We start from the raw sequence: 22,500 nt of genomic DNA on the forward strand, positions 1-22,500 counted from the left end.
AGTTTCCCATTAAAAGTGTGGTAAGTGGGTATACAGATAGTCCTCAACCTACAACCACAATTGAGCCCAAAATTTATGTTGCTAAGTGAAAAATTTGTTAAATGAGTTTTGTCCCATTTTATGACTTTCCTTGCCACATTTGTTAAGTGAATCGCTGCAGTTGTTAAATTAGCAACACGGTTGTTAAGTGAATCTGGCTTCCTCCTTGTCAGAAGGTCACACAACAGGATCACGTGACCCTGGGACACTGTGACCGTCATAAATATGAATCAGTTGCCAAGCATCATTCCCTATCCCCGCTTGAAAACCACCGGTTGAAAAGCCCTGCCATGGGATATTAGTTAGACCTGTAATTCTCCATGATTTTCTGTGGAATCTCCAGTTGTAATTGGGAGGGTCTGGTATATATATATTGTACAGATGTCCCTGTACTCTATGCCAGTTACTTAGTTGTGCTATTCAGTGTATCCTGTTCCTGCCTGCTTCTATACCCTGCCACTATATGTTGGACTGAGACCTGTTTGCACCACGGATCCTGTGTAGTGTGTATTTGAGTGCTTTCTTACTGTTATATTCCCAGAGTGGTGAGTGCTTCAACACTGGAGCTTTTCAAGAAAGGAGTGGACAACCACCTGTCTGGGATGGCATAAGAATTCCTGCCCTGGACAAGGGGGTTGTCTAGAAAATCTCCTAGGTCCCTCCCAACTCTGATTTTATGGTTCTACTCTTGGATGTTCTGTGTTTCATCCAGGACAGTGGCTTTGACACTCACTAGGCCCTCTTTCAGATGGCATACAGTCTCTGGGTGTTGGACTTGGAGTGGAAACTCCATACATTGTGAAGAGCTTCTGGCTCTTCACATCAGCAGCTTCCATGTCCTTCTTTGACCAGCTCACTTTACTAGCAGGGTATAAATGTTAATAGCATGTATCTTCTTCTATTGAACTGTCTCTTCAGGACCTGTATTGTCCTTTGGTAGTACTTGGATGCTGCTGTTTTCCTTGCCTCCTCCTCATGGCTCCCATGTGACTGAGATACTGTGATAAAATGTACACCTGGAGTTTTGGCAACACATAGCTTTCTGTGAGAGAGGCCCAGATTAAGAGGTTGTGCAGTCCCAAGATAGATGGAGGAAGAGGGGGAAGAGGTTTAGGGTAGCCATACCCTAGAATCTCAGGATATATCTAGTAGGTTCAAAGTTTATAATTTTAGTTTGGCAAGATTCTATCCAGTAGATATAAGCAAATAAAGGACTGGACTTGGTTGGATTTTGCTGTGTCGTCTTTGGGTTTAGGCCTGACAGATACCAAACCACTTTGCTATGTGGTCTCCTGGTAGCTCAACCCTTGGTCTCAACTACCGTCTCTCTCTTCTCCAGTCTGAATGACATCTCAATGTGGTCACTGTAGATTTGTGTCAAATGGATCAGTGGTATTTCATTTACTCTTAGACTACATCTTGATGTCTTCCATGAAGAGGAGGTAGCTGATGGAGTTCTACCTTTGAATTTGTATCCATATCCAGTCCTTGTGATTATCTGGCTGAGTGGGTTTAAGTGTATACAGAATAGTAGTGGGGACAGTGTTATATATGTTGCACTTGATGACAACTTGTGTGAGATGTCTTGAGTTGAATCCTAATGTTGTTTTCTACGATTAAATTGAGTTCTTGAGAAAAGTCCTTAGTGTCCTGTTGCCTTTGCATAGTGCCGGGCATTCACAGATCCATGTGTGTGCGCGATGAGTTGCACGTTTTCTGGTAATCAATCCAAGTTGTATCAGAGTGGCCTGTCTTGACCCCGCATGTCCAATCCACTGCCACTGGTTGCATGTGGTCCTGGACAGGTAGAAATGCAACTTCACAAGATCATAAACTTTTAGCATTATTATATGATTTTAACTGTATTATATATTTTATATGTGGCCCAAGACAATTCCTCTTCACTTAGTGCAGCCCAGACAAGCCAAATGTTTGGACACCCATGGTCTAGACCTTAAGTCTTGGGCAACTGCTGTCTCTTATGAGCAATTGGTATTTTGAGCCTCTGGTATTGTTCCCAATGCCCTTCTGAGCTGTGCTGATATACTGGCTCATTTGGTCCTGTAGCTTAATGGCCATAATGCCTAATAGGACTTCTTGTAGGAAGTTGTAGGGAGGCAGGTTATTGACTGATAGTTGGCTAGTGTTGTTCCCTTGTGTGTTTGTGTAGGTGTGGGTGTTTCATGATCAGTACTGTCCTTCCCTGAGTTAATTGGTGGAGCAGTGGGCTAATGCCTCCTTAAGTAACACCAGCTGCCTGCAATTATTGCAGGTTCGCATCCCACCAGGCCTTCCATCCTTCCGAGGTAGGTAAAATGAGGACCCAGATTGTTGGGGGCAATAAGCTGACTTTGTAATAATGCCGCTTGGGGGGGGGAAAGCCCTAATAAGCAGGCATATACATAGAATGAAGGCGATTGCTAAGCACATTTGATTTGTGCTTAGATTGTAAGCCGCCCTGAGTCTTCGGAGAAGGGCGGGATATAAATGGGATTAAAATAAATAAAATAAATAAATAAATAAAATCACTCTGTGTGGGAGCCTGCTGCTGGCAGCTAGTTCATCTGTGCTGCTAGACATTTATCCACTGCTTTAGTTTCTTTCCCCTAACCCACTGAGCCACCACGTCCCACCACGTGGTGGCTCAGTGGGTTAGGACGCTGAGCTTGTCGATCAGAAGGTCGGCAGTTTGGCGGGTCGAATCCCGAGTGCTGCATAGCAGAGTGAGCGTCTGTTACTCGTCCCAGCTTCTGCCAACCTAGCAGTTCGAAAGCACGTAAAAATGCAAGTAGAAAAATAGGGACCAGTATGGTGGGAAGGTAACAGCGTTCTGTGCGCCTTTGGCGTCTAGTCATGCCGGCCACATGACCACAGAGAAGTCCTCGGACAAGCGCTGGCTCTTCGGCTTTGAAACGGAGATGAGCACCGGCCCCTAGAGTTGGAAACGACTAGCACTCATGTGCGGGGAACCTTTACCTTTACCTTAGTTTCTTTAGCCAGTAGGTCTGGATTATGTCTGGACTGGGTGCTATCCATCTCTAGTTCTTAATCCACTGTTGTGTGTCTGCTGCTGTGATTGCGACTGTGACTGTTCTGGGAGATTATTGTGGTCTGCTCTCAGGTCCTGCAGCCCTTTGCACTGATGTTATGTGTCTGCTCTTTCTCCTGTATGTCCTTTCAGTACAGTTGAGTTTCTGCTATTGGTGGCTCTTCTGTTATTGTGTTATTGCACTGCAATTGGGAATGCCCTTCGGATGGTTCTTTGAGGAAAAAGGCGTTTATCTTCTTGGTCTCTGCTTCTCTGATTTATCTCCTTAACCTGGTATGCAATGTTATGAGCCTTTGTTTAGTAGTTTTAAGGCCTTCAGATGGAGTCAGACCCTTGTATTTTTTCAGTAGCCGAGTTTTATCCGTAATCTTTACACCTTTCAATAATTCCACCAACTGACTAACCTCTTTCCAAGTTGTCTTGATATTAACCTCTAACCTTATTTTTTGGGGGTGGGGGTGTACTGGTATTCTGATTGTGTAGCCAAGCATATCTGAGATTGCAGCTGCTGTAATCTGTACCAGTTCATTAGTTTGAGATGGCGGTAGTAGGGATTTCATGATTCTTTTGGAATCTTCTAGCATACTATCTGATGGTACTTCTCCCCTGGTAACTCACCTTGAGGGTTGGTTGTAGCTAGTTTATCAATGATCTTATACCTCATATCACCTACTGTGCTCTATAATGGAAGCAGTGGCAGTGACGTTCCAGTTTCAGGTGTGGCTACACATCCAGTTGTTCTTCTGAGTCTTCTTGAGTCTCTCTCTCGCCCTTTTATTGCTTTTGTTATGGAGGAAAAATGAGCAATCTTTATTTTGGATTTGCAGGGCTTATAATTTAAAAAGCGTAAATATTCAATAAATCATTGCAATTTTCTTTTAATATAGAGCCGTTATATTGAAAATTCACATGATGATATTGCAACCAAACGATTTAAAAGACCAATTGAAAATCCTGATACAGTTCAAAGACCCATCAAGGTATATTTTTAATTTTACTGAATTCTACTGGATCAGTAGAATTACCTTTCTCTTTACAATATAGTTACACAGTTGAGTATTAATACAGACAATAGAAGGTCATTATAACTAGAATAACTGAATGAACTATATTTTCTAAAAATTTTAGTTTCCTCCAGTAAGAAAAGTGCTATGGTCCCAGGAAAATATTCCTGTTGCAGAAGCACTTCGTTTAAAAAATAAATATGCCTTGTATCTCCTACTATCTGCTATGAGTTGTAATGCATGAATCTAGTGAGTTTCTATTCACAATAGGAAAATAGATATCTAATTAAAACTGGAACAAGTTTTTTAAATTGAATCATTGAGACAGAGTCATTAAGCAACATAAAATTGTTCTGAGACTCTTATGCTGTCTCCCAAAATAAACAATTTAAATAAGATATTACATTGTCCTTTGTCTAATGGAAACTATAGGCAATTTAAAAATACACTGGTTTATTTATTCCTTAGATCAGGGGTCCCCAACCTCCGGTCCGTGGACTGGTACTGGGCCACGGCATGCCAGCAACCGGTCCACACAAACATCAAAGCCCCATCCAAGGGTTGCAGGCAGCACACAAAACCATGCCCTCTCCAGTCCACGGAAAAACGGAACAGGTCACTGATGCCCCAAAGGGTGGGGACCTCTGCCTTAAGATTGTAGAGAATGGGGATGAAAAAAGATCTTTTGGACCTTCCAGATATTTGCATAATATTTGTTTGTTTGTTTATTAAATTTATATAACAGTCCATTCACTGCTACAACTCTGGACAGCCTGCAGCAATGGAAAAGCAAGTTTGACCCATTAAAATAAAATAAAAAACTGTTATAATATAGGGTTTAGTTGGCATATAGGAAAATATATAAAAGTTTATTCATCAGAAATATTGAATCTCTTAAAAACTATTACAACTGTACAATCATTCTTAGCTATCGCTTTTGCAGTAAATACAGAACTTTTTAAATAGTAATTATTTATTTAAAATTATTTAGAAATTTTATACACATGCATTCTCTTTCAGAGAAAAGCTTCATTTTTAATCATCTTTTTAACAGATCAGAACTTTCTCATGAGAAGGAAATCTGCAATAAGGATTGCCAATATTAATTAGTAATAATAGAGGTTGTAGGAATTAAAGTATGTTACTCCATATGCTGAGGCATTGTTCTACATTAGAAGAGTTCTTACAAGTTTGAGGTCCATGTAGCTTCCCTTGTTGTTTATCAGGCTTTTTGTCCTTTCTGTCATTTTTTAAAAAAAAAATAAATAAAGTGAAAGCATGTTACAAATTATTTTGCTGCAATGCCAGAATCTTTCTTTTTAAGAATGCCTCTGGGCTTTACTTAGGACTCATACACTTCTTTAGACAGTAAATATAATGGGTGGCTGCAGTTCACTGGTTTGTTTGGAAACGTGCCTACTTCCCCCAAATGGATGAAGATACGCAAAAGTACTAAGGAATTTCATATAGGAGGGATGGCAGTAGTATCTGATAAAATTATAATTTGTTATGTCTCCTAAGGTAACTGTTTTATAAATAGGCAAAAATCAACCTGCTCAAGCAGCTGTTTTGTCATAATATCTACATCATATTCTTTCAGTATTCAAATCTGCTATCCTGTAATGTAAGCCCCTCAGATTTCTTGTTTACCTTCTGACAAATCTTCCCTCTTCAAGGGAAATGGGTAGTCCAGAAATATGAAATAGAAATAAATAAATAATTTTTTGTTATTATTATTAAAGAGTTTTACAAAAAAATTTTTTTACAATACATATCCCCAAAACCCAACCACCCCCCTTCCCCCCGCTTCCCAGAGCTAAATACAGAGTTATAGATATAATAATCATATTCTAACTAAAAATTATCCATAATATAAAATTAACCAAATATATAATGTGCTTTAACTCCCCTTTAACATAGATACATACAAAGTACTAACACTAAAATTAATAACAATATCCCTCTAAAATCTACTCATAAGCTAAATGGAACTTTTTAGTCCCAATAAATAAAATTTTTGAACCCTTTGCAATGAGACTTTTACATATGCGCTAGTGTCTATGAAACACTGTCTCTAAACATATGTGTGACATACCAATATTTTCTCAAATTTTAATGATATTTAACAACAATAGCTATCTTCTGATGTGTTGTAAATTGTATTTTTAGATGGTATGTAATGTTAGCCTATAATATCTGAACCTTTTAAATTTGGGGATGGAAAGTTGGATTGATGGAGCTAAAGAGGTAGTAGATAAACCAACAAGAAGCAAAAATTAGAAAAGTTAGCAGATGATAATGGTTGGAAAACATTGGGATGTTGAGAAGAGGCCAACCTAGGTTAAGCTAAATCACATTCTATAATTATCATAATTATACTATATTTCCTAAATAATCAGTAATAAGACCAGTTAATCGTACATATTCTTGAAAATTAATGACAGTATTATACGTCTGAACTTCATTTTGTGTATTATGATTTCAAACAATAAGACACAAAGTTTCCTAAAGTTTGTATATTGCTAATGGGGTGGGGAGGCTGTAGGCACTTAATCAAAGCCCCATTTTTATGCTATACATAAAAGGGAAAGCTATCTCCCCTGCTGACCTTGATGTTTTCTTGAATAATGTTTCTGTGTGGTATTCTAGCTAATGGGGTTTGGGGATATTTTTTAAAAAACATTTTGCTCTTTTTACTAGAATATGGGTAGAACCCTAACATTTTTCTTTAAAGTCATAATGTGTGTGTGTATATACACACACATAAATGCATACACAAATAAAATTTACACTTAAAATTCTTGATTCTTCTATTAAGGATTATTTAGGTAAGATTCTGAAAACGATTACATGATTTTTTTTTCTCAACAGTGCAGTTTTATTGATGGGCGCCCCCACTTCAGATCAAATTTAGTCCAAAAGGGCTTGTACATACAGGCTAAATATCAGCGGTTACGTTATGCTGGAGCAAGAGGTGCTACCACTTATAAAATCAGAGAAGAACTTTTGAGGAAACAGCAGGTAAGTGAATTATTTTGGGTCAAAGTTTGAATGGTTGTCAAGAAAAATATAATTATGGTTAATGACAGGAATTTTACAAATAGACAACAAAATGAATTCTAAATACTAATGACTGTATATATGACAACTGTACCTCCACTGTAATCAAATCATGGCAAGTTCTACAACAATTATAATAAAACAGTTATCATTATCTCGATAAATATCTAAGAAAGAAATTGAAAGATTTTTTAAAAAATATATTTGATTTATTTTTAACATAATCACCTTAATATTCGGTAAACAGTGTGTTATCTGGGTTAGTATTTTTAAAACAATAACAATTTCTATAATTCTATAATTCATATAATGGCTTTGCTTGATTTTCTCTTCTTCCAATAATATTCTCTTTTGCCAACCTTAAATTAATACAGTTCTTATTATTTGAATAAATGACAAATGTAGACATTTTTTCTCATGTTTCTGCAAATAATAACCACATCGATATAAAGCTTCTTTTCTAATTGCCTAGTCATAGATACTGTTTACAGAATTCTTATTTAAATTTGTTTTCCCCACAATATTCAAAGCATTCTTACTGGCTAAGATTTTCTCGAAATTAGTTACATTTAAGTATTTAAGTCTTTTCTCTCATACAAGCTATCCCAACAGTTTTACATTTGACATATCTTAAAAAAAGGAAAAAAAACAGAAAAAACATTTCTTTTTTATAAACCATCCCAACATTTTTATATTCCTCATGTCAAAAAACAAAACACAAAGGAAAAAAGAAAGAAAAAATACTGTTACTTGAGGGCTTCATCCCTCTTAAACTAATCTTCATTTATATCCAAAATCTTTCTATTTCTTTAACCATATTCAAACAGATGCTTAATTTTTAAATATTCCCTCTGATAAATCCCATCATCTAATTTCTTAATTCTCACTTTAGCCCCCCCTTTTTTTGTTTGCCAAACATCTTTCCTGATCAATACGCTTTGCTGAATCAAAGAATCTTTCCATAATCTTAAAACTGTTGTTTCAGGTACAAAAGGCAAAAGAGATAAGATGTCTTTATAGGAAGGTTTTACCCCTTTGTATTCATTGAGAACCTTTTCCTTTCTTTCTTTTTTAATTTTATTTACCATTTTTTGTCTCTCAAGTTCTCGTAGTTCTCCTGGCAGAGTCCATTTTGTCAAATCTTTTTTCTTGTCCTCAAACTTATTTTGTAGTCTTAGGGCAGGGGTGTCAAACTGCCCGCCCATGGGCTGGATGCATCATCGGGAAACCACGCCCACCCCATTGCTGGCAATGGTGAAAAAGCTCCGATATGTTGCGCAATGTCACGTGACATTACGAGTTTGACATGTCTGTCTTAAGGTATAGGTTACCTTTTCCATGTCCAGTATTTCCTATAAATTTTTTCCTTTGTGGATTAAGTTATACTTTCTTCTATTGTTAAGTTCCATCTTGAAATCTCTTTCCTCTGTCTTGTATTCAGTTGTGTGTTTTTTCTGCTCACTGTTTTTATTTTATGAGAATTATTGTGTTGTAAAGTTAAATTGGAGATGTGTTCATTTATATTTTCAAAGTTATTTTTAATTTCCTCATGATTTGAGATCATTGTTGTTTGGATTAGTTGCAACATAGCATAGATCTCCTTCTAGAAAGTATTTTTTTTTCTTGGTATATTTCTGCAGATCTCTGTTTTTCCATGATAGCTAAAAATCAGGGTTTTCCTTTCTCTGCAGACAGTTTTAGAGTCACAGTTGAGTTAGTATTTGTAATCCAGAAAGGTCAATTTTTTTTAAGAATTTATAATTCTCACTTTGTAGAAAGCCCAAAATGTTTTCTTTCTTTTTTGTGACAGCTGTTATCTGTTATTAAGACATTGAAGGTCACCAAAACCAAGTTATCTTTTCCTGGGCTTTGCCAGTCCCTGTAATAAAGCAACTGCTTTTGTATATTTCCATACACCACCAGATGTCAGCACCAGTCAGTAATAGACAATTGTTTTTTTTTTTATTGTCATGATTTAAAAAGAAAATCTTAACAGATTCCACCAATTTCAAACTTATCCAAATTAAGTCATATTCATTTCATTTCAGTATATTTCTGTTCCCTCTGAAAAGTTTAATTTGCCACTTCCATCTGTAGGAGGGTGGGGCAAAGATTTCCCCCTCTCTCTTTTGGAGGCTTTTTGCTTCTTGGGGTTTTTCTTTTTTCTTTTTCCCCATGAAATCAAGTAGAAGACAGAAAATCACTGTTCTTACCCAGTTCAAAACACGTTGTTTACAGTCAGCTTAAAGTAGTGCTTTTGGGCTTCGGCTGCTTGTAACTTGGGCTAGATTCTGAAGTTAAGCTAGCCTGCTTATTTCTGGAGGGCTTTTCTCAAACTGATCGGATTGACTGCTGTCTCTCTGCAATCAGTGGGACTTACTTCCTTCTTTGTTGCCTCTACAGCAGTAGTCCCCAACCTTTTGGGCATCAGGGACTGGTTATGTGGACAGAGTTTTTTCCGCAGACTGGAGGGGGCATGGTTTTGTTTGCTGCCTGCATCCTGGGGCTTTGTTTGTTTGTGCAGACCAGTTTCTGACATGCTGCGGCCCAGTACTGGTCCACAGATTGGGGGTAGGGGACCCCTGCTCTATGGGACAACTTCAGGCCCATTTAGGGTCGCCTGCTAGGGTGTAGAGCCCCGTGATCCCTTGGCTGCTGTGCTATTGCGCAAAACTGGAAGCCTGAAATTGAAAGGCTGTTTTTATTGTAACAATTACTTAAATGTTTTTGATGCAAGTATGAATTATAAGTACATACCATATCTTTGAGTATTCATTTATTACATTTATATTCTCTCTGTTAGAGTAGCAGCTTGGTTTCATGATAATTGTGCAGGGTAGATTATGTGAGGGGGGGGAATTCCACCCTCAACCTACTGTTTATTTCATGATTGCAGGTTATTTGTTTCTGAATATAGAAAGCTAAAATAATAGAAATTTGAACTGGCCAGGAAAAGTAGACTTCTTACACTTAACTGTTTTGATGAAGTGATCGCAGCTATATGGTCATCACCTGAGAATCAGTGTCAGAAACCTCACTGGAGCTGCCTAATATGTTTACCTATAAACAGCCTTGCTATCAGAAAACCACTTTGTTAGTACATTTTGTTTCCTCTGCTGCATGAGATTACTTCCTATGTATTTTACTTTGTATTTGTCTGACCAACTCCTTTTTTCAGGATTTTAAGGCATTACACTGCCTTTATTTCTTCCTTAGATTTTAAAGCTAAAGGCTTTAATTCTAAGGGAAGAAAATATAACTATATAGCTTTTCAGTAAATTATGGTTCTTCTGAGTTTTCTCCTTTTTTTTCTGTTTTGTTCTGTTTTAGCAACAAGGAAGCAGTGGAAAAAAAGTTTATTAAAGTCAGTTCCATCAAGCATTACCTTTCCCATAGTCTTCCAACAGACATTTGAATTGATAATAGCATAGCAAAACACATAAGATCCTTACAGTAACCTGAATATTCTTTTTATTCTATATTATTCTTTTGCTGTCTTTTTAAAATATAAACTTAAAAGCATACTTATTTTTTATTGATCTATAGACAAAACTGGGATTCAGTTTAAAGTGTGGGCTGCAAATTAAATGTACAAATTAACAAATAAATATATCCATCTTTTAAAATATGGTACAGCTAGATGAGTTAGACTTTTTTTAAAGCTGGGGCAAGTGATAGTCCTTTTTCTCCTTTTTCCTGACTAGAAAAAAAAATCCTGGGTTCAAACATGGTACTAAACTATAATGTAATTGAGTTGATTTTGGCAGCAGGTAATGAATGAAGTCATTAAAGCTTAGCATTACGTAGAATCCAAGCCACAATAGTTTATACAACAAACATGATTAAATCCTCATGTAGTAAATGCAGTAGGGAAGAATGGCTTGGTTCACATTCAACACTGAGCCTTAAATTCTATATATAGGCCAACGATTGAGTTTTATCCATTACACTAAACCAAAACTACTCAAACATTATGGCTTAATGTATGAACCCAACCCATGTGAATCTGCCTAAACAAAAGGTATTCTTTCCAATGCAACCCTACTTAACTAAACTAATATGAAGTACTTGAAATTGTCTTTGCCTTTCTTTCCAGAAAGGGTTAGGGTAGAATTGGTTTCCAGAGGCTGAAGCAGAAGCAGAAAAGGGTTTTATACAGCTGAGGGCAATACATTTAGTTGACAGTATTTTACAGCATTGTTATATTTGTAAAAGTAGAACTATTTAGGTTGAGTGAATGACTAAATAGGCTCTTAGTGTTTTCCTATAGTTGACATTCACAGTGTTTTATTATCAGAACCACTTTAAGCATCTATAAAATTGCATTTTAAAATTAATGTACAGAAATAAAATATTGCTAATTGCAAATTCCAGAAGCCTAGCAATTATATAGGATTGTGAAGATACTTGGTACAATAGAATATTTTTCCAATCCCTTTAGAGTTGGGTGAAGTTTATGAGGATTGTTAAATGTAATTAGCACTGGTAAAATTTGGAAATTCAAAATTAGCTTTAGGAAAGCTAAAAAAATAAAAATATGAAGCGGCAGATTAATACTTTTTGCTAACAAATTAGAAAACGTTTGTATATATTTAATTTATTTTTTATTCCTTTCACAGGAACTGGACATCTGAACTACAGTACTGCAATAGATAACAAGTCTAATTATAGAAGTAACTGTTTGCATTAAATAGTGCTATCAAGAAATGAAATGGAAAAACTTGATAAAGATAATTTTATTTTAGTAGTATGATGTTGCAGGTCTTTTCTACAGTTTTAATAATGCTTTTCAAAAATAGCTTTCAACTGAACATTGTAGGATTGTCATTTTGTTCCTTGTAAAGAGAAGTCTGGGGAAAAAATCCCACCTGAAGGAAATCTTTATTTATTATCATTTTTCCTCTAAGCATGGTTTTGTTGCTAGGAGTTGTTATACATAAATTTATACGTTTAAAGTTTATTGCTTATATAATAAACAAAATAATTACTTACAGCCTCTGATATATGAAGCCATATCGTGCCTTTCCTAAGATGTTCCATAGCATTACAGAAAAGGTGTACCTTTGGGTTCATGTACTTCTGATCTAATATGAAGATAGGATCTTTAAGCATCCTCTCATACACAGGACAAGCAGATTCAATTTGGAAGAGATAGTCCCTAAGGTATTCTGGTGCTGAGTCCTATAAGATTTTATAGATCAAAACCAGCATTCCAGATTGAACTAGAAGACCCATGAATAGCTTCTATGGTTACAGGATAGGTATTACATATAATTGCAATTTTTATCTGTCAGCATTCTGATTGCCGTATTTAATATCATTTGTATCTTCCAGGTCATTTTCAAAGATAATTATGTAGAATGTGTTATATAATCTAATACAGTAGTCCTTCTTCAAAGAAGACATATTGTTGTGCTGCTCATCTGTGAACACAGAAGTCACTTTGCAATCTCATTCTGGAAGCCCAGAGTTTAGCACAATGGGAGCATCAGAAGTCCATTGTTATAATAATTGTGGGTGTTATTCTGGGATTCCATTCATAATTTTCTATCAGTTTTTGGAAGACTCTGTCTTCAAAACTGGTATAGGCTGTGGCACAGTATTTGCCAGTGGGTTCTGTCAGCAGCCGCAGCCTTTATTTCTCTTGGCTAGATGTCACAGTTGCATAGAGTTTCATTCACAGCATCTTTGTAGTACTTATGTGGATGACTTTGAAGTCTCTTTCCAGTCTCCAGTTCACCACAGAGCAACTGGTGAGGCATACAGTGGCCTTTCATTCTTATAATGTGTCCCAGATGTCTAACCATGTGGTAAAAGTGGGTGAGTTATCTCCAGGGCTTCAGTGAAATTGGGGCACCAACCTATGCTGGAGGAAGATTTCCCAAGTCATTATCTATTACTGACTATTCCTATTCTATTCATGATGATCACCTGAAATAAAGAGTGATCTCTCCCACACAACTCTGTGTAGATGTTAAATAGTAGTAGGGAGATATCTTAGCCACTTATATTGGAATAACCAAGGATCAGATTACATTTCTCTCACAGTTTCTACTTCCTATATAAGACAGTGCTTCAAACAGTTAGTGGAATCAGTACAACCATAGTGCCTCCAATTTTTGGATGTCAAAACTGGTGAGAGATGTACAATAACACCAAGGAAGAGACACTGGTCCTTCAGGTACTGACAAAAGTCATTCAATAGAGCAACCAGTGCTCTTTCTGACTTATGCCTAAACCTTAATTTAGAATGGAAAAGAGCAAGTTATTCCATTTCAAGGTAAGATAGACTGCTGTTGCTTTCAAGGCCAGTGGCATCAAATGCATATTTTACCTCTTTAATGTAGCCATTCATATTCCTTCTACATTTCTGAAGAAACAAAGAATGTGAATCTGGCCTAAAGATCATACTGCTGTGTTTATACACAGAGGCTTCTGTGGACACCAGCTATATGGGGTAGGCACATAAGTCGCAGATCTTCTAAATGACTGCTAATTTATGGGTGACTGTAAAAATCTCTTGTTACTGTCTGCATGAAGGAAAGAGTTGATGTCTCTCTAAACATTTCAAATAGAATATTAGAAATATATACGAAAAACAGTTAAAATAGTTTATTTGCACTGTCACTAGAAGACAGGGTCATCCTTCAACCGCAACTCCTTTTTTTCCCCCAAATTCAATACTAAATAGTTATGAGTATTACATTCATAATATATTAATGATTTAATATACGTACAAGTAAACATGATTTTTAAAATATATTTTAAACATAATTTTATTAAAACCACGTTCTATAGGGTAGGAAGCATCTGTTACAATAAATCAGCATATTTGTCATGTTAGACTTCTCCTTGAGAGGCTAGGCTGAAAGGAAATACAAAAGAATCCAAGAAATAATTTATTGCAGCAAACCTAAAACTCATTATGAAAGAATTGAAGCAGGCAGTGAAGTATACAAGTTCTGTCTATAATAATGCCCAACTTTTTTGCATCTTTTTTTTAAATAGGAAAGTATATTTTAATTATGGTAAATGTGGTGCCAGGGTAGTTTACTTTTGCATGTGAGAACCATCATAGATCAAAGGAATAGTCTAATTTCCTTTCACATCTCAATAATTTGATCAGATATGTCTAAACATAACAAGGGTTCACTTATATTTTCCATTTTTTGTCCTAAACATTGGTCTTGAGGCACCTGTTTGCTTATATAATGTTACTGCTATGCACTCCTAGAATGGCTTTCAGGTTTGAAGAATTCAAAAGCTATTTTTGAAGATTGCAGGTGCTTCTCTTCCATAAGATTTGTGGTTGTCAGAAGTACAGCACCAGACTCTCAAATCCCATGTTTATTTTCTCTAATTAGTGGCTGATAAAAACAAAGTTGTGCATTGTCACTTTTTTATTGTATAATAAATTAACCTATGAGTACTTTTTTTAGTAAGCTTGGTGCTTTTGTAAGATGATTTTCCATTCCGTTGTCATACACTAAATAAATTCCATTCCATTATTTTTTATTATTATTAGATTGTTATCCCACTTTATGTACTATCTATCTGAAGGTGCTGAACATTTGTAATATTCTTGTCTCTTCCCCACAACAACTGTCTGAGGTAGGTTGTGCTGAGAGAGTGACTGGCCCAAAGATGTATATTGTTTTTTATTGAAACTTTGATAAGAAAATGTAAAGAATCAAAGAAATAACTTGTTGAAGGAATGGATGGATGAATTGCCTGGCTGAGGAATTCTGGGAGTTGAAGTCCACAAATCATAAAAGGGCCAAGTTTGAAGACCCCTGGTCTGGCCTCTGAAGGAGAAATTTAACATGATGTGTATGCTGATTTACTGTAACAGTCCTTAGTCTATCCGTTACCAGTACTTTCGATTCCTCATTATTTACAGATGATATTTCTGCCTAGCTCTGATTCTAACTATAGTAACTTCAGTAGGTCTCCAACAAGAATTCTACCATCTGTTCCTTTTACTTAGTGGTCTATGATTTTTGCATGTAAAACAAAAGGTTCTGAACTGAAATAAGGCTGTTAAAATACATTACTTTTTAGTGTTTTGAACAACAGAGACTGAGTACATGCTCAGGAGTATCCTGATACTAAAATAACAGCTCTGTGGACAGACATCAGGCATGAGTGGGATCTTTGATAACTTAAGGAAAGGGGGTATGTGGTTAGTGATGGGAGAATAATGGTGATAGACAATAGCAGATAGTCAGGTGTGAATTCCTACTTATGACATTGGGCCTTAGCAATCAATAAGGAGTTCTGCTACTTTACCAGCCTCCCTGACTGCTCTGCCTGTGGATATCTCCAGGCTAGTGGTGAAGTTCTTTGGAGGCAGTGCAAAAGTATCACAGGCTCAACTTGACACTTGTTCCAGGTTTTTGTCTCGGGGCATGATCTGGAGTTGGGGGATGTTGCTTTCTGGAGTTTACTTTAGCAACCCACTCCCACTTGCAGGGAAATGGGGCCTCTTCTGTTGCCCTGCCAGATAACTCTAAGGAAGCTTTACTAGGTTTCAGAAGGACTTTCCTAAGGATTCGATAACAGTTTGACCGAGGTCTCAGTTGCCACTAGGAATAAAGCTACAGAGCAACAGCTCAAATTGTGCCTGTGCAGACTTTCTCTGTGCACAGATCCTGGTATGTATACCACTGGTGGTACTTTGGCACCTGGCAGAAGCCCCAGGATCAGCACTGGGCTCCAGCTCATCGGCACTTTCAGACGCTGGAGGTGCACTGAAGAGGAGGAGGGAAGGGAGAGGAGAGGATATAAAATGAGGTGGTTTTGGCGGGAAAGGGCCAGTGAGGGGCTGTCCCTGGCCCACACTCTGGGCAAGCAAAGAGGTGGCAAGCGCCCGGCATCCCTGACTGCCCCTGCTGAGTGCTGAGAAAGAAAAAAAGGCAAGAGAAGTGCTTCCCTTTCCCCCAGGATGCCAGTGCTCCCGTGCTTGCCGCCTTTCCGTGCACCCCTGGGGGAAGGACAGAGATGGGGGGGGCTTGATGGCTCTGGGGCTGCCCCATGGATCTAAGGCTGAGTTCATTCCGGCTTTGATAGCCCCCACCAGTAGATCAGCGCCATGCCCGCTTGCTGACCTAGCTTTGCAGCCACCAGGTTTCCCTTTCACTGTGTGGGATAGCGACAGCGGTGGCATGGCCACCAGCAGCGCTGGCAATCTCCCCCTCCTGAGCACGGAAGAAGGAAGGAAGGGTCAGGGAGGGAGGAGAGGCAACTTGGTTGGAAATGCCCCAGTTCGAAGGAGAAAGCAATTTTGTGTTGTTTTGTCACAGACAGAATTTGTTGGCAATCCAAGTTAACATTGGTTTTCTTGAGTTGTGAACTCTTAGGAAAGTATCCCCTCCTTGTGTGTTGCTAACAGCCATTTCCAGTGGGAAAAACAGGACAAAGCAGAGTGGGGAAAATATTTTTCTTTGCTATATTTCCAATCTGAATTAGACCAAGGCAGGGTCCCTACAAGAGAGCCCTTTTAAGGATTATGTATTTATAAAGAAGCAACTAAGCTACCTCTGTTCCTAAACGCTAACGCTGTTGCACATAAAAAATGGAGGAGCTCTGATCAACTATCACAGCCACCATTTTGACAGTTTTGTTGTACTGTTGTCTGTGGATGCCCCCACTAAATGCAAGCACAGGATAAACTGAGCTTGGTTTGTTCTCAATCTTTTAAGTGGTCACAAACTACTAGCAAATGTGGCATTTGATCGCAAGGCAAGGAGGCATCGAGAAATGTTTCCCCTTTTGCATTTGAGCATCCAAGAAGGGACAGGAAAGGAGAAAAGGATGGAGGAAAGACAAAGAAAAAGGAAAGAGGGGAAAAAGAAGGAAAGGGGAAGGGAAAAAAAGGAAAGGAGAATGAAGAGGGAAGGAAAAAGAAGAAAAGGGGAAAGGAACGAAAGGAAGGAAGATTATAATGAGAGGGAGGGAGGGTCTGAGGGAAGTCCTGCTATAGTAGTTGGCCACAACCAGCCCTGCTGCCCTTTGCCATCCCCTTGCCCCCTCCTCCTGACTCTCCTTGTGGTCTCCCATCCTATCGCTGAGGATGCTTTGGTTACAAAGCCGGGTCTCCTTGCATGGAGAGGGAGTGGGCCTCTCTCTGACCCACACATTTTGCCCTCCTGCACACACCATGAGCCTGCACCGCCGCGGGTCCTCTGCATGGCCTGTGAGCAAAGGAACCGCCACCGAAGAAATTAACACCGGTACTTTTTTACTTTTTTACAGTTTGTAACATTAGATTATGAAATAAAATACAAAAATACAAAAGCAAATAATAGGACACAGTGGAGAGGAAGAAGGGGGGAAAAAGTGAGGGAGAAGGGGAAAAGGCATTGAATTCCAACTTCCTCTGTTGCAGTAGAATGAAACATTAACGTTGAACCTCAAGTTTTTACTTTTCCATAATAGTACTGTATAAACTAGCCATTTCTACAACAACAAATGAATCTAACCAGTAAAACCCCCTTTTTTTCCAGTCATCAAATTTTTGACACCTTGCTAAGCACTGGTGCTACTCAAATATTGTCATGTCCTAAAATTGGTGCAATCTGAAAAGGTTGAAAAGCCCTGGTCTAGAGCACTGCCGGCAAAAAAAACCTGGAGCAAACCTGGACACAGGTAGCAGCCTTAATTAGGACCTATCCTATTTCAATATGGACAGCAAAAAAGACTCATTTCTCTGTCCTTGTTGTGTCCTTTGGATTTTGGCAACCCAGTCCATTTTGGGTCAGAAGGGACTGATGGAACATTTGTGAGGTTATATGGACTATTGGCATTCAGTGAATAAAATCACTTGGATTCACTTAGACTCCACCTGAGTAGGTTCTTTGGAGAACAGTGATGCATATTCATGTGATGTTATCCAGGCTGAGTTCAAGCATGTTAATCCCAAGGAAGTGAACAGGATCCTCAAGAGCTGTAAGTATGGTTCCCTGTATATTGTATCCTTCTGATTGGTTAACATAAGTGGATCCACATGTCAGTAAATTCCTATTGGAAAAAGAGGACAGTTCCATCTGCTCTTTAAGACATCATCTTTGGATCCAAACAATCTGGATAATTTTTGTGAGGTTATATGGACTATTGGCATTCAGTGAATAAAATCACTTGGATTCACTTAGACTCCACCTGAGTAGGTTCTTTGGAGAACAGTGATGCATATTCATGTGATGTTATCCAGGCTGAGTTCAAGCATGTTAATCCCAAGGAAGTGAACAGGATCCTCAAGAGCTGTAAGTATGGTTCCCTGTATATTGTATCCTTCTGATTGGTTAACATAAGTGGATCCACATGTCAGTAAATTCCTATTGGAAAAAGAGGACAGTTCCATCTGCTCTTTAAGACATCATCTTTGGATCCAAACAATCTGGATAATTTTTGTCCAGTCATCACCCTTCCCTTTTAGGGAAGGTTGTTGAGAAAGTGGTTGGCTTCCAGCTTCATAGAATCCATAGGAAGCACTTTATATGGACCCTTTCCAATTGGAATTTAGATTGGGATGGCTTGGTCACACTTGTTGACCACTATGTGGGGAGTATGTGATGGGATGGCACATCCTGGCTCTCTCAGTGGCCTTTTGTTCCATCACCATGGTGTCCTGGCTGATAGGGCTGGGAGAGAGAGGCTCCATTTGGCAGTGTTCTTCAAAAACTAGTTTCATTCAGTGTTGATGGAAGAGATGTGATTGAGCTCTAGGCCTCTGCTTTGCAAGAAGCCTCAGAACTTAACCTTTTCATCCTTTTTCATTATTTACACCAATTTACACTTCGGTGAGTCATCTGTGGGTACAAATTATCACTGATATGCTAATAATGCCCAGTTGTATACTTCAGTCCTCAGCCATACAAATGAAGGTTGTTGAGGTTCTGTCCCAATGTCTGGATATTGTGAAGGTCTGGATGGAGAATAGGCTGTATCTCATCCCTGCCAAGTTGTTTGATGTCCATTTTTGATTCTGGGCAGGATAGCACTACCCTTTTTAGTCTTTAGATCTTGGGGTCCTGGAGTCACAGCTCCTGCTTGAACAGTGGCAACAGTGGTCAGGAGGACTCTGATACTGCTTTGTTTTATGCACTAAAATTGGTCCCCGTTCCTGGACTGTTCATGATCACTCATGCCTTGGTGACAACCCGAATGGATTACTGCAACATATTCTACGACAACCCGAATGGGTTACTGCAACATATTCTACAAGTGGCTGCCTTCAAGACCATCTGAAAGCTGCAGCTGGTTCAGAATGCAATTACAGGTACACCTTGGTATACCTACATTACACCATTTTTGCCATAATTACGCCAACACTAACCTGAAATAGCTGCCAGTGTGCTTCTGGGTAGAATTCAAAGCATTAGTTTTCCTATAAAGTCCTTGGCATAGGGGTGGGTTATTTGTAGGATTTCTCTCCAGTTGTTGGACCTAAAGAGATGGGTAGGAACAAGAAGGGTGTGCATCAGCGCCTAAAAGAATAACCTCTTATGGAACCTCACCCTTTCTGACCCAGTGCTTGTCCTCTGGTACACCATAAGCCCCGATTGGCCCCGACCCTACCAGCTTCTCATACAGACCTGGATTGCTCCAAGGCCTGGGGCTCAGACGACCATTGAGTGGTCTTTCTTGATTGTTCGTGCGGGTTTACACTCGGCGACCACTGTAGGTTTTTAGTCTTTGTTAAAATTGCTTTTTATTCCTTTAACCCAGCGTTTCCCAACCTTAGGAACTTGAAGATGCGTGGACTTCAACTCCCAGAATTCCCCAGCCAGCTATGCTGGCTGGGGAATTCTGGGAGTTGAAGTCCACGCATCTTCAAGTTCCTAAGGTTGGGAAACGCTGCTTTAACCAACATGTTGTTAGCTGTCCTGAATCGCGTTTGCGGTTCATATGGGCGGCCATATGAATCGATTTAATACAAAATCACAGCGAGCGACCCTTTCCCCCGGGTCCCGCCGGATGCCCGAGGATCGGCCACGGCGGGGCATTCTCGTGCCTTTGCCCTGCTTGTCAGGGCACTGCCGGTCAGGGTCGAGTGGGTAGCTGAGCGCCAGTTCCCTTTCTAGTTCCACTTCCTACCTTGCCGCGCGAAGGGTCTCGAGAAGGGCGACACCCATCCATTCAACCACCCCGTTCCCTTGCAGCGAACCTCTCCCGCCGCCCCTTCGCTTGCGTTCCCGCCCTAACGCGCGCGCGCACACACTCTCCCTCGCCAGCTTCCCTCGCTCGCGCTTCCAGGTGGGATCCGTTTTTCCCCCCTTTTCCTTTTACGTTTCTCGCTGGCGCGTCAAGTGCTTTTGTCGTCGTCCCCCGTTCTCTTTTCCTGTCAAGGAAAAAGTCCCCCCCCCCACACGCACACTTCCTCTTTTCTTCGGAGGGCGGGAGAGTTTCAGAGCAGGAAATAAAACACAACAGTGCTGCCGTTGTTGCAATGGGCACCGACTAGTCGAAAGGAAGCGTTGCTCTTTCTGCAATTCGGAGAAAAGCAGCTTCCCGCAATTCATCTGCTTCCCTCGGCTCGATTGCCTTTCACCGACCGCCTCGCAAACCTCAAACTTTCACCCTGTCTGGCGGAGGCCAAGCTCGACATAAATGGGTAAGTGTGAACGTAGACAAAGCTTGGGGTATGTGCCTGTCTTTCTCCCTCCCCCCCCCTTTTTTTTTTTTTGGCTGTCTGAGACTTGCTGCGTGGCTGATCGCGAGGCAGGCCGAACCGGGTGGTCGCTATTGCTATTCGCCTCTTGTGGCATATTACAATAGTAATGGCAAGTCTCGTGAGGCGGAGTAGGAAACATCCGAAGGGTGTGTCTTGCCTATCTCCCTCTGTCCGTTTTGGGAAGGGGAGAAGGGGCAACATCAGGTCTATTTTCCCATCCGCCCCTAGAGACCTTTAATTGGTCTGGTCTGCGCGCTGACTCTCTGGCCGGGGCGCTTGGAGGTGTAGGGGTGGCTGCTGGAAAGGCTTGAATGAAAGCCCGAGAGGCCAAATCCATCTCTTGTTATCAGGCGCTGTCAAAAAAAAAAAAAAAAGCACCACCACCCATTCATAAACGGGGGATAGGGAGGGAATCCCTTCCGTGGCGTCGCCTTTCCACCACGCGGCGTGGCTGTGGCCATAGCGCCACAGACGGAAGAGGGCTAGTTTGGGGTGTGGGGAGAGCAAATGATGATGAAGTAGAGAAAAGATGCCGGGGCCTGGAGCGCGCAAGCGAGCCGCCCTCTCTGGTATCCGGGGAGGGAACGCTTTTCTTGTCAGTGGGGCGCGAGCGGGCAGGCCAATGCAGAAATTAGCCTCCGTAACATGGCAGGAAATCGTAGGGGCGTGTTACCCATTTGACTTCTCGCTCTCTCGCTCTCTCTAATGGGAACTGTGGGCTTGTCCTCCCACCCCCTCTTCCCGACACCGCATGAAATGTCTATTTTGACTGCTTTAAACCAGCGTTTCCCAACCTTAGGAACTTGAAGATGCGTGGACTTCAACTCCCAGAATTCCCCAGCCAGCTATGCTGGCTGGGGAATTCTGGGAGTTGAAGTCCACGCATCTTCAAGTTCCTAAGGTTGGGAAACGCTGCTTTCAACAACATCTCCCTTCGCCTCCCTTGTAGAGACGCCTAACGGGCAATCAGGAGCCCACAACTTTGCTATAGCTTTCTTTGCGTGCCTACCTGAATCTGCTCCTGGGTGGAGTGGCGAGCTTTAGGAAAAGGCCGCAGCTGTTGACCCTCACCGATCTTGGCAGCCAGTCATCAAGAGGGTACTCTAGGGTTACCAGATGTTGTTTGAAACAGACTCACAGACTGTCTTTCAAACTGTGATTGTGGACGTTAGAGCATTGGTGCTCTGGAATGTCTCTTCCTCCTCTTTTTTCTTCTCCATCAAAATTCTAGTTTATAATCTAATAGACGTACTTGGTGAAAAAGATGCCTATTCAGAGAAGAGCAAAAAAAAGGTAGTATTAAATTAATTTGGGACTTCTTGTATACTAACGTCTTCAGGAACTTGGATGCAGAAAAGGTATGAGATTTGTTTGAGATTTTTTTTGTGGCATGTTAGCAAAATTAAGGCATGACTCAACTATTTATATTGTTATTAGGGTTCAAGAGAGGCAGAAGTAGCAGTGCCAGGCACTAGCTGTCTGAAGGGCAAGGAGCCTGTTTCCTCCTGAAGAAGGGACTGCATTCACTCATTCTACTTGGTTTTTTTTTTTGTAAATACAATGACTCTCTGTGTGGCAAATATTCATACTGTTGGAAAGTAGAGTGTGCAGCTCTCTTGAAATAGTACAGTCAACTGATTACAGGAAATTTTGGTTATGTGCACTAATTTTGCAGA

At 39.9% G+C, this 22,500-nt stretch overlaps 2 protein-coding genes and 1 long non-coding RNA gene across 7 annotated transcripts in view; 2 read left to right on the forward strand and 1 right to left on the reverse strand.

Annotated features, from left to right (window-relative positions):
• Positions 1-12,141, forward strand: part of BCLAF3 (BCLAF1 and THRAP3 family member 3) — a 48,166-nt gene extending 36,025 nt beyond the window's left edge. For 2 of the 3 annotated variants that reach the window (XM_081327629.1, XM_081327630.1), the window contains exons 10-12: positions 3,976-4,068; positions 6,964-7,113; positions 11,772-12,141. In XM_081327629.1, coding sequence (XP_081183755.1) covers positions 3,976-4,068; positions 6,964-7,113; positions 11,772-11,786 — 258 coding nt within the window. In that variant the 3' untranslated portion in view covers positions 11,787-12,141. The remainder of the gene's footprint in view (positions 1-3,975; positions 4,069-6,963; positions 7,114-11,771) is intronic. The other variant, XM_081327631.1, reaches the window with a different exon arrangement.
• On the reverse strand, positions 5,194-19,881 carry LOC308667979. The gene is made up of 3 exons (XR_014026436.1): positions 19,487-19,881; positions 5,743-5,761; positions 5,194-5,332 (listed from the first exon to the last, which is right to left on the reverse strand). It is a non-coding gene; the product is annotated as an uncharacterized lncRNA (long non-coding RNA).
• Positions 19,882-20,556: 675 nt separating this feature from the next.
• Positions 20,557-22,500, forward strand: part of SH3KBP1 (SH3 domain containing kinase binding protein 1) — a 148,233-nt gene continuing 146,289 nt past the window's right edge. For all 3 annotated transcript variants that reach the window (XM_081327632.1, XM_081327633.1, XM_081327634.1), the window contains exon 1: positions 20,557-20,764. In XM_081327632.1, the coding sequence (XP_081183758.1) occupies positions 20,761-20,764 (4 nt within the window). In that variant the 5' untranslated portion in view covers positions 20,557-20,760. The remainder of the gene's footprint in view (positions 20,765-22,500) is intronic.

Source organism: Vipera berus, assembly GCF_964194415.1.
Source record: "Vipera berus genome assembly, chromosome: 4".
Lineage (NCBI taxonomy): Eukaryota > Metazoa > Chordata > Lepidosauria > Squamata > Viperidae > Vipera > Vipera berus.